At 49.4% G+C, this 12,191-nt stretch overlaps 1 protein-coding gene across 3 annotated transcripts in view; it reads right to left on the minus strand.

The window, feature by feature from the left end:
- Window positions 1-12,191, minus strand: part of LOC146808613 (NACHT, LRR and PYD domains-containing protein 3-like) — an 879,818-nt gene that overhangs the window by 817,410 nt on the left and 50,217 nt on the right. For all 3 annotated transcript variants that reach the window (XM_085623637.1, XM_085623636.1, XM_085623638.1), the window contains one exon: window positions 3,011-3,324. In XM_085623637.1, the coding sequence (XP_085479763.1) occupies window positions 3,011-3,302 (292 nt within the window). In that variant the 5' untranslated portion in view covers window positions 3,303-3,324. The remainder of the gene's footprint in view (window positions 1-3,010; window positions 3,325-12,191) is intronic.

The following is a 12,191-nucleotide window of genomic DNA, read 5'->3' on the forward strand; positions in this document are numbered from 1 at the left end:
TTATTGACACAATATTTTTGTATCAGGATATGCTTTTGCTGATATTTTGCCCAAACATCCGAAATTTGAAAACATTCATGTAATCAGTATTGGCGCGAGTACCGGAGGAGGCCCTAGGCTTTCTGGCCATAACGTAGATGGCGATGTGTTGGGGGTTTGACTGCGCCTAAGATCTCTGTTTTTTATCCGTTGAACTTTAGATGATTCAATCCCATCCAGCATCGCACTTTCTCTAGACAGACTCGATGGCGCTTCAGGATCGCCCTTTTATGAAGCTGGATATTATTTCTGTGTCACCCACATGGTACAGCGTCATCCTCTATGTGAATTCAGTCTGTCTTTCATGTGACCCTCATAAAAAAATCTCATCCCACAATTTGAAGAACCTCGCCCAAGTCCTTGAAATTACTGCAAGAAGATAAAGGTTACACAGTTAAGCAACCATTGACTCCCGAAAGTGGAATGGAAGAATTTAGTATTTAATTAATTTGCTGGAGTTCCTTCCAGAAATGCTCTTGAGAACCGCAGTCTCACATCCATGTGCTGGAAGATGGGTGCCTATTTTCACAAACCCTGGGGTGGGAACCGTGAGGTGCATCAGCGCTACACTGGTTGTGGCCGCCTTGAGTCTCAGAAGCTGATCAAGTGACCAAGATGTGGCCTGAAACATTTTGAGACACATGCGGTTCTCTTAGATATAATGTGTCCTGGGCTGCTTCACACGCGGGGCTTGTGCGGAGCTCTCTGGCCGCCATCTTGAATCCCATCAATTCCTGCCAGATCTTGCTAAATCTCTTGGGGTTTGGTGTTGTCCTGGGCATGGGCCTGGTGTAAATAGGAGACATGTTTGGGCATAACTGCTTGCCATCACAGATTCAAAGAGGAAGCAGCAGTGTGGCAGAGAGGTCCTGCTCCTCAGAAGAAGACTTTGGAAAGTGACGCATCGCTGCGTGAAAACAGCGATGCGTCACTTTTCATTGCGCCCTCCTTGCGACATGCTGGATGCGTCATATTTACAGTATGATGCATCATGTCGCAAGGAATTACAGATACGTCCGTATTTCTGACTTATCTGTAGGGGCAAAAATGACGCATTGATGGAGTGTGTTACAAAAGTGACACAACTCCAGCAATGGGTCATTGCACGTGGGCAAGTCCCATTTCAAATGTGCCTGCGTCAGTTTTATGCCTGCTGTGAGGCAGGCGTAAGATATTGACGCATTTGCATCCTAGAAGTGGCTCAGCGAAATCTCATAGATTTCACGGGGTCAGTTCTACAAGACTAACTTGCTTCAAAATGCCCATCCTGCATACATTATACCTGGTGCAGGTATAATATGGCGCAGGGGTTTACAAAGTGCCGCATCTACCTAGATGCATCACTTTGTAAATATGATGCAACATGGCGCATTATTTACGCCACTGGTGCGTTACAAAAAGTGGCACAACGGTGACGCAAAAGTGACGCAAGGGCTCATAAATAAGCCCCCTTGCATATTCTCTGTTTGACGCCAGGAAGGACTGAAGCTTCCTGGGTAAGACTTTGTTGTCCTTATCTTTGCACTTAGAGCACTCGTGCCCGATCATTCCAGTTGATTTCTCTTACATTGACCTATAAACCATGGTGTTAGTATAAGCAACGGTAAGGAAGGACCTTTAGTGAATCCGCTTGGGATCACCTTATGAGAGCACTGAGAGATTGAAGAGATATTGTTGCTGAAAGGAAGCAATGATTCAGCATTCAGATGTGCAAGGAAAAAAGTTTAATTGAAGGTTCTGTTGAGAGTATTATCAATTGTCCACAATGTGGACAAGAAGAGCCTGGAAGCGAATGTCCCCACTGGAACTTAATACGGTGTTAACTTGAGTAGAAATCTGTGTACAGTAATAAATGAATGTAGTTATCAATAAGGAAGTTGGACTCTAATAACCATCTTTCTCTGTTTCTCAGTAACAGTTAGCCCCCTCCCAAATCCAGCAGCAGATTCAATAGTACTCAGCCGCGACTCAACCTACCACAAACTGTAGGTGGATGCAGCTATGAGTTAAGATGCACCGATGGAGGAACGCACAGTGATGGCTTCTACTGTTCCCACAGGATCAATTCTCTGCTGTCCCATCCTAATGCCCCTCCCCTGCCTTAACCAGGTCTGTTGTTTGCCCACTTCATGGCTGCTGCTCTAATAATATCTGGGCGGGCGCCGTACCAATCTGTTCCACGCAAGCAGCGGGCCTTGACATGCGGAGAGTGTGTAAGTAGGACTTACCAATACAGTCACATTAAAGGTAGGGCCTGGGATCAAAACTCAAGTCTACAGAGTACCCTACTGAGACACAAGGCCCAGACACTTACAAATGCCAGGCACAGTAACATGAATCTCCCATTCCAGGACAACCCTGAGGGATGTGTCCAGACACAGAGGCCTTGGTGGAAATTCTATTTCAGGTAAACAGTTGTGTGTACTTCCTGCCTGTTCAACTGTTGGCCGAATGGTACATATTCTCTGCTTTTAAGCGGCATCTACAGTAAGTATCGACGTCCTCTGCTACTAACCTGGCCGATGACTAATTAACAGCAAAACGTCACCCCAGTGACCAACAAGGCAGCCCCCCATCTTCACTCTCCATGTATCTTCTCCTCCCATTGAAATGTCATGCACTTGTGAGGTGACCCTTAAATCTTTCACCAGGGTCATCCCGGCGTGGGTGAGGAGTTACAAACACACTGGACACAAATAGATGAAACAAGAAAACAGTGCATATCACAACCACAAACATGACACAACAGGTGAGCAGTCTTTCTTTTTTTTGGGGGAGGGGGGTGGTCTGCAGCTCTAATTTGCATATAAGACAAATAAAAGACGTGCAGTGAGTCCACAGACCAAAAGTTCCCCTGAATATGGAATTTCAGAATACTTGCGATTCAAATTCATCTTTTTTTTAAATTCAAAGTTGAACAAGAATGCATGGCTCAGCTCCAAGGTCCACAGTACAACATCCGGGTACTTACATCTCTGTGCTGCATGTTCAAGTTCTTCCACAAGGTCCTTTCTGGGAATTTTCTCCAGTACATGTTGTGTGATCTCCAGGGCCCTTCGATCACAGTAATGTTCGATCATAGTGTTCGTGGTGTCCAAGTGATCCGCATCTTCAAGCCGTGATCTTGAGATCTTTTCCTGTCCAAGTTCCACAGCAGAGTCTTGGAGCCGAACTTTGAATTCCTTGAACTCTTTGCCAGTTAGTTCTTCTAAACAACGATAGATCACATCCCTGGCTGTCTCTGGGCTGCTTCCATCAGCCATTATACACCATGAACATCAGTGCCTGCAATGCAAAATGCATCATTCAGGTGAATGTAGCTGAGATCTGTCACACAGTCTATGTTATGGAGGTCTGATTAGATTTATGATAATATGCGCCCCTGTGTATGGCGTCGGAGGCCTGGAAATCTTATATCCTTCCACATAAATGCAGAGCCCGCCCATATTCAGAGCCTTACATTTATTGATTGAACCATGGCATACTGGTAACCCTAAATAGAGTGACAGAGCCCCCCTAATCAGAGCCTTACATTTATCAACGGAGACCTGACCTACTTATACACTTGAGATACTAACAGAACCTGCCATATTCAGAGCCTGATGTGGTGCCACAAAGCCCTGGCATATTCAGAGCCTTACATTTATCGATGGAGCACTGACACACTCAAACTCTTGATTTACTAAAAGAGCCCACCATATTCAGGGCCTTGTCTTTTGAATGCTGGATGTTCTCGCTCTGCTTCAATGAACCGATACGGCTGCTGGCTGGTTGACTTCCAGCAGTGACTCTGAATGTAATGTTGGTTCCCCCTCTGTCACCTGGGGGATGAGCGGGACAGGAGGCTCCAGGCCCTCATGGCACCCACCCACAGGGGAAGCGCTGGCGCTCCCCCCATGGGTGTCCGATTTCGACCCCACAAAGGGGGATGGCAGCGGAAGAGCTTCCGCTGCCACCACTGACCCCCCCATGGGAATCCCATGACGTCAGCTTGCACAGCGTGTGCTGACGTCATCAGGAAGTCCCAGACGCTCTGGAAGCCATTTGCTTCCAGGCGTCGGAGAGAACAAGGTAGGTTTCCTTGTTCCTGGGGGGTTTGCTCAATGCATCAAGGCATCGGGGCAGAGGAAAGAGATTTTCGTCTCCCCTGATGTCTCTTTGCAGGGCATTTCTGCTTCATGATCACGCACAGCATTGCAATCGTGCAGCGGAAATGCCCCCACTAGCACCAGGGATTTATTTTATTTCAATGGAAGCGACCCCTTGGGCAAGGGTTGCTTCCAAAGGGGAGCATTTTTTTGGTGATGTTTTTCTGACCCCCCCGGGGGCAAATCGGCCCATTGTTTCAGCCGTTTTGCCCCCAGGGAGGCAGAAAACCCCACTAGCCATAAGGGTTTTGGTTTGGAGGCATTTAAATTTAGATGGAAGCGACCCCTTGGGCAAGGGTCGCTTCCAAAGGGGAGCATTTTGGTCTGGATGTTTTTCTACCCCCCCCCGGGCCTGTTCGGCCCATTTGTTTGGCCTTTCCGCCCCCAGGGGGGGCAGAAAACCCCACTAGGCACTAGGAATGGCATTTATTTTTAAATAGAAGCAGCCCCTTGGGCAAGGATCACTTCCAAAGTGGAGCAAATTGTTTGGATGTTTTTTCTGCCCCCCCCCAGGGCAGATTGGCCCGTATTATGGGGCTTTCTGCCCCCAAGGGGGGGCAGAAAACCCCACTAGCCACCAGGGTCACTTACCTTGGGCAAGGGTCGCTTCCAAAGAGGCTAAAAATTTGTGCTGTTTTTTCTGTTCCCCCCAAGGACAGATTTGCCCGTTGTTTTGGCCTTTCTGCCCCCCCAACTAGGCCCTAGGGATTGTGTTTTTTAGTGTGTGGAAGCGACCGCTTGGGCAAGTCGGTCCTTTTTTGGCCTTACTGCCCCCGGGTATGGGGGGCAAAACCTCCCAGTAGACACCAGGAATTTTCTTTTATAGGTAATGGAAGCGACCTCTTGGCCAAGGGTCGCTTCCAAGGGGGTTAAAATAGGTTTGTGTATTTTCTGCCCCTTTTTTGGTCTTTCGGCCCTAGGTGGGAGGGGAAGGCAGAAAACCATACTAGGCACCACAGATCTATTTTTTTTTCAAGGGGCGGTAAATATCTGTTTTCTGCCCCACCTGGGGGACAGAGTGACTTGGTAGAAAACCCCACCTTATCCCCATTTTTCTCAGCCTTATTTGAAGGCCCATCTGGCAGATTGACCATTTGGGTAGTGACATTGTGTGTTATAATTTTAATTGCATTATTGTTTGTGAAATGTAATGGTAATTTTTTTATTTCTATGTTTTATTCTAGTTCAAGATATTTGCTCTTTAGACTGTTCCAGGTTGCGGTTTTGTTACTGCTGGTTCTGCAGCTTGTGTAGTTGCATTGTCTTGGTAAGAGATTTTTTTGTACTATTTACTCTAAATTAGTTTAATTTCCCTACATGAATGTGTTTTTTGAAAATGGTGTAATAATAGCAGAATGTTTGGCTTCTGTGTTTTGAGTGTCAAAATCTTTTTGCATTAGTGCTTGATGTGTACTTTGTTGTCTTATGAGTAATTGGTTTTGTTTTTTCTTTCTAGTGGGATATCGTTGCTTTTTGCTGTGTCTCTGAAGAGTAGGTGCTCGGGAGTGTAGCTATCTTTGGTAAGAGAGTTAGATCTTTGTGCTAAAGCCACACTTTGTTTATTACTTATTTTGCACAGTGTTGGTTGTTGTTGACTTGTTTGTGCAGACTCCTTTCTTAGTAAGGATAATGGCTAGTCGCAGGATTACTGCTCAGCAGGTTGTTGGTATGCTTTTTGAGTCTTCCTCTGACCATGGTTCAGAGACTGACTCGATTCTGAGGCAGAGGTGGGAGGGGAAGATTCGTGCAGTGAGTTTTCTCTCCACATGGAATCATTGGATGATGAAGCTACTCTCAGTGCGGATGAAGCTTGTTGGAAACGGGTAGCGTGGTGCAGAGTGGGTGGGCCAAACTCTGGAGGAAATGTGCAAAGCATCCACGCAGTACACACAGGCGACACACAAGGCACACTACAAAAAGAGACACTACACCAGTTTAGGTAAAAATAACTTTTGTATTGTCAAAACACAGTATGTCAGGTATTCTCTACACTGCGCCAACTGGCGCTCGGTTAAAATTTACAGGGGGGAATTATATACAGGGCAGGGCCAATCGGGCCCCTGCCGGAATCATTGCGACATAGAAGACAATAAAAATAAGTCCATCAGCTTCAACCCTGCAAGAAAAGCACATCATGGCACAACATTAGCAATAGTCCGGGACACCTGTAATAAAAACATCATGGCATTCCCCTATGCATCACCAATATGATTGACCGCTGAGCCTGAGGCAGAAATTAAGGTAGGCAGTGCATCAACACATCAAACCCTGGCATCTCAACACAGCGCTGCACCTAGCCAGTTACTAGCACTTCAAATAGAGCCTTTTAACATAGCGCTGCACATAGCAAGGCAATCGCGCTTTAAAACATGCATTTACCATAGCGCTGCACATAGCAAGGCAATCGCGCTCAGAGCATGGCATTTAGACATAGCGCTGCACATAGCAATACAATAGCGCTTTAAATAGGGCATTTCAACATATGTAACGTCATTACCCTCGAGCCCAAACCTGTGGACACAAAAATTAGGCAGAGTTCCTGCGGCAGAACACTAACAGCATAAGTCCCTGAGGCAAAATACCAACGCTGTGGCCCTAGGGAAAAGAACCCCTTCGCATCCTAAACACGGGGATAGGGTCCTTAGGCCTCAGTATAACCCCATCGGCAGGGACATCAATCATGGGCACCACATTCCGGTGAATAACGGCACTCCCCAGCGAGTTGGTGGTCACTGACAGTACAGTCACGGGGGAGCCCCCCCCCCCCCCCCAAGACAACACTGGGGCAGTGTAGGCCCTCCTCCGGGCCCGAGGCTTCAAAGATGCCTTGAACGATGCAGCAACCCGCCTCTGCGGCGTCGCTGAGTAGCCCCTGGGGCCCTTTGGCCCCGCCTGTAGGAGAGTCTCACGGGGCTCCTGAGCAATGAGGTCGGCTCGTTGCAGCTGCCCACTGCCAGTTGGGGCAGCTGAGGAATCTGGGCCGGCAGACACTCCCGGTGTCTTCGGGGGAGGCCCCACGGGGGCGGACACCGACACTGTGCCCCGCTACTCCCCCCCTCCTCCGTTAACAGGCCCCACTCACTGGAGATCTTGCAGGACTTCACCCCCTTCCCCCAGGCCCCCTCCTGGGACCCGGGACTTCTTCCGCGGGGCTCTCCTCACAGGCGAGAGCCCCGCCCGGATTCCGGCGACACTCAGGGCTCTCCTCTCCTCATGGGGAGCCCCCACCGTCACTTGGGCACTTCCTCGCCAGGAGGGAGGCGGGGTAGGCACCCGCTCTCCCCGGACTTCTCCGACCGGCGTCCTCCGGTCTTAGCCCTGTCTTACGGGCTGCTTCCTGGCGTCACGGGGGCGCGGCCGATGACGCGGCCGGCACCCCGGTTGCTGGGCAACGTGCACTCGCGCAGCCCAGGCCCAGCACCTCCTCCAAACAGCGCCCGGGCGGCGGTGGCGGCGATTTCGTCAGTTTCTCTTCCTTGCGGGGGCAATACGGGGTAGGCTCCCGTTGAATCCGCACAACGACCACGGGGTGGGCTCCCGCTGGCATGAATCAAACACAGCTTGACGGCACACACACACGGGGTGGGCTCCCGCTGGCGTCGATTTACCATCAATATGGCGACAGCACAGGGGAGTGGACAGGCAGCGCCCCCCCAGCCGAACACAGTCACTCCAATATAGCGCTCACCAAATATAGCGCTCTCCTTCCACGGGCAGCTTGTGAATAGCGCTCTCTCTCTGCAGGCGGCTTGTAAATAGCGTTCTCTGGTTCCTGCCCCTTGGTTGAGGGTTTCTTGAGGGGGGAGTTGCGTTGGTGGCTGCAGGCGGACTAATTAGTCTCTGCCTGTCGTCCCTGGGTTCTCCTCTCGCCGGGCCAGATCAGTGGGTAGTTCAGGATCCCTCACTCACTTAAAAGGCAGCACCTAAGCCCTGTCACTTTCAGAGGCATAGGTCCCTGACTAAACCCTACTGCCTAAAACTCCTGCGAAGCCTTCTCCAGGTCTGCGTTGCCCCAACTATAGCTTTCCCTCGCCCTGTGGACAGTAGGGGGGGGGGGGTAGGTAGACTCAGGGCCCAGAACACAGGCCCATGTGGCGGTAACCCATGGCAGTAGGTCCCCTCTCTCCCAGGTCCACCCTCTGACTGAGCACATGGCAACCCAGCACCGCCCTTTATACGCCCCTCACCCCACCTTCCAGACAGTGCCAGAAGCTTCTAGAAGCGTCTGGGGAGACTGGCTCTAACTGGCCTAGGGGGAGGGGTAGAGCACTCTGGGTGCCAGGCTTCCCTCCAAAAGCTGGGGTTGCTGGGAAATAACCACTAGACTGTTAACCCAGCTCAGTCAAACGGCGCAACCACACAGCTATGGCATCCATTTTAAGTTATATGTTTAAAATGGGGAAACTCAGTCTGCGTGCAGTATCACACAGCATTCAATCTTTGCATTTATACATCATGCGATTTCCCAGAAAAGCGAAAAATTTCTGGGAAAAAGGGCCAAGTCCAACAAAGCTACTCTTAGTGCGGATGAAATGCCTGTTTTACAGGAGGACATTGATGTGCCTATAGTGCGGCAAGAGGCATCTGGGCTGCAGCCTGGGGCTGCAAGGCTTCCTGTTGAAAGTGCTGACCTTTGGGTTGGCCCAGGCATGGTGCAGCCGGAATTGCCAGACTTTACTGGTGTTCAGGGTGTAGAGAGAATACTGAAAACCTTTTGCCGATACATTTTTTTCAGTTGTTTATGGACGATGTATTTTTGGCAGAGATTGTTGAGCAGACTAATTTGTATGCCGAACAGTTTTTGAGGGACAACGGCGCCAGCCTTAAGCCCCACTCTAGAGCTACCCGGTGGACTCCCACAAATCTGGAAGAGATGAAGAAGTTCTTGGGTTTAACTTTTTTGAAGGGCTTGCTAAGTAAGCCATCAATGTCTTCATATTGGTCTACTAGTCCCTTGATGTTAACGGCTATATTTCTGGCAGTCATGGGTCGTGATAGGTATTTGCTTCTGCTTCGGATGCTGCATTTTGTCGATAATGGTTGACCCTGTGCCTCCTGGGAACAGTCCAGCCCGAACTGCCAAGCCATGTCTTCGCTGGACCGGAATCAAGCATCCTAGGACCGGTTTCTGGCTATCAGCCGTCATCAGCCAGGATAGCTTGACTCCAGTGGCTTGGTAGTTCGGGCTGGACTGTTCCCATGGGGCACAGGGTCAAGACTGATTTGCATATGGCTGGGTTCAAACTGGAATGGCATGGTGAGCAAAAAAACGATGGATTTAGGCCCAGATCTTTGTACTGGGGTGAATGTATGACATTGTTCTGCATTCTGCCCATCAATTGTTGTTTTTGCATTTGTCACCCCGAGTGGGAAGGGTATGCTCAGACGTGAGTCCCGTGCTCACCATGCCACTGGAATCAAGCTATCCTGGCTGATGAGGGCTGAAAGCCCGAAACCGGTCCTAGGATGCTTGTCTACAGTCCAGGGAGGACCTGGCTTGGCAGTTCGGGCTGCACTGTTCCCATGGGGCACAGGGTCAAGACTGATTTGCATATGGCTGGGTTCAAACTGGAATGGCATGGTGAGCAAAAAAACGATGGATTTAGGCCCAGATCTTTGTACTGGGGTGAATGTATGACATTGTTCTGCATTCTGTCCATCAATTGTTGTTTTTGCATTTGTCACCCCGAGTGGGAAGGGTATGCTCAGACGTGAGTCCCGTGCTCACCATGCCACTGGAGTCAAGCTATCCTGGCTGATGACGGCTGATAGCCAGAAACCGGTCCTAGGATGCTTGATTCCGGTCCAGCGAAGACATGGCTTGGCAGTTCGGGCTGGACTGTTCCCAGGAGGCACAGGGTCAAGACTGATTTGCATATGGCCATGTCTAAACTGGGGTGGTGTAGTGGGCAAAAGAACGATGGATTTAACCCAGATCTCTTGACTGGGGGAGAATGTCTGCATTGTCAGCATTCCGTCCATCATTTGTTTGTTATAACGCTTGGCTGGTGGTGTGCGTGGACTGGCGCTTGGCTGGCGGTGTGCGTGGACTGGCGCTTGGCTGGCGGTGTGCGTGGACAGGCGATTGGCTGGCGGTGTGCGTGGACTGGCGCTTGGCTGGCGGTGTGCGTGGACTGGTGCTCGGCTGGCGGTGTACGTTGACTGGCGCTTGGCTGGCTGTGAGTGAGTAGTGACTAGCTGCTAGTCACTACACACACTGCTAGCCAAACACCACTCAACACAATCTGTGAGCTGGTGTGGTTGCTTTGTCAGGAATGTGACTGCTGGTGTGAGTGTTGTAATGTGCTGGGCCCACAGCTGGCATTGTGAATGGTTTTATATGTGTCACACGTATGAAAGGTGTATGAATGGCCTGTAAAGAGGTTGGTGGCTTGTCGTGGCTTTACAGCTCACGAGCTGTGATTCAATGGTTCAGTTTCTCGCCCTTTCAATTATTAACAGTGCATTTCATTTTTGTGAAATCTCTGGTTAATACAACTGCATATACTGAACCATCACGCTCGTGCCAAAGCCAACCAGTATATATGTGTACTTGAGGAATAGGTGGTTGTGCATAAAAATGTGTCCTTTTTTGTGAGTGTTGTTTTTGTGCCTGGTGGTGTGAATGGTCTGGTGTGTATCATGTATGAAAGGTGTGTGAATGGCTTGTAAAGAGGTTGGTGCCTTGAAGTGGCTTTACAGCTCACGAGCTGCGAGTCATTGGTTCAGTTTTTTGTCCTTTCAATTTTTGACAGTGCATTTCATTTTTGTGAAATCTCTGGTTAATAACATTTTATATACCGAACTATCACTCGCCCTCGTGCCAAATCCAACCAGTATGTGTGTGTGCTTGAGGAATAGATGGCTGTGCAGTAATCTTTGTCTGTTTTGTCTCTGCCAAGCTGTACATTTCATTTAAGAACAACCTAACAACTGTAGTTTTTGTCGTAAACTAAACACCCATGGGAGTGCATGGTGAGGTCTCTCTTGTGGATCCCAACAGGTTATCTTACCCACAATGTCCTGAAAACCTGAAAATGTGACTGTGACATTTTCCTTGCATTATTGTGCCAAAATGTTCACTCTTCAGAAAGAAACAACAAATTTCCAACCCCCCAGCATTTCTCCAAGTATCCCAATAGAAATGGTACATCACTTGTATGGGTGGGCCAAGTACCCGTGGCAGGGAAGGGCCCAAAACCTATTGATGTGACATCAAAATTACCTATCACAAACCAACCTGGTTTTGAAGAGGGTCCCATGAGTTTTTGTCCCGGGCCTCGGCGGCTATCTAGGAGGAGTCCAATGAGGTATGGTTTGTGTGGATCCCCCAACGTTTTCCTACCCACAGTACCATGCAAACCTCAAATTTAGCTGAAAAAAACACAATTCCACATATTTTTGTGTGGAATTACCGTGCCGGCACAAATGTCCAACCCCACAGCGTTCCCTTTAGTGTCCCGAGTAAAATGATACCTCACTTTTGTGGGTGTCCAAAGCAGAATTGGCTAAAAACGCATTTTATAAAAAAAGGTGCGCTTAGAATTTTCTGTGCTATACTCTAAATCCCTATGTTTTGAGCTCTTCCTAGCCACAGGCCTTTGGCCCATCCACACAAGTGAGGTATCATTTTACTCGGGAGAACAAGGGGAACGCTGGGTGGTAGGACATTTGTGCCAGCACGGTGATTCCATGCAAAAATATATGTTTGTTTTTTTTTAGCTAAATTTGAGGAGAGGACGTGGCCTGGGCTTAACCCTCCTTGGTTCTTGCCCCCTGGGCACTGGGAAGGTGGAAGGCGTTCCCACATGACTCAGCACCCTAACACCCAAGGGTCTGAGTGTGGGAGGTGATAGTCAGTAGGCAGGGCGGCTGCAGAGCGGGGAGGAGTGTCTAGCTCCCCACTGTCTTCGGGATGAGGAGCGGCAGGAGGACAGCCCTGCGTGAAATGGGGGCCTAGGCAGAGCTGGAGCCCCTGGAGAGCTTAGAGAAGCCCTGAGCAGG

This window comes from Triturus cristatus, chromosome 8 (assembly GCF_964204655.1).
Source record: "Triturus cristatus chromosome 8, aTriCri1.1, whole genome shotgun sequence".
Lineage (NCBI taxonomy): Eukaryota > Metazoa > Chordata > Amphibia > Caudata > Salamandridae > Triturus > Triturus cristatus.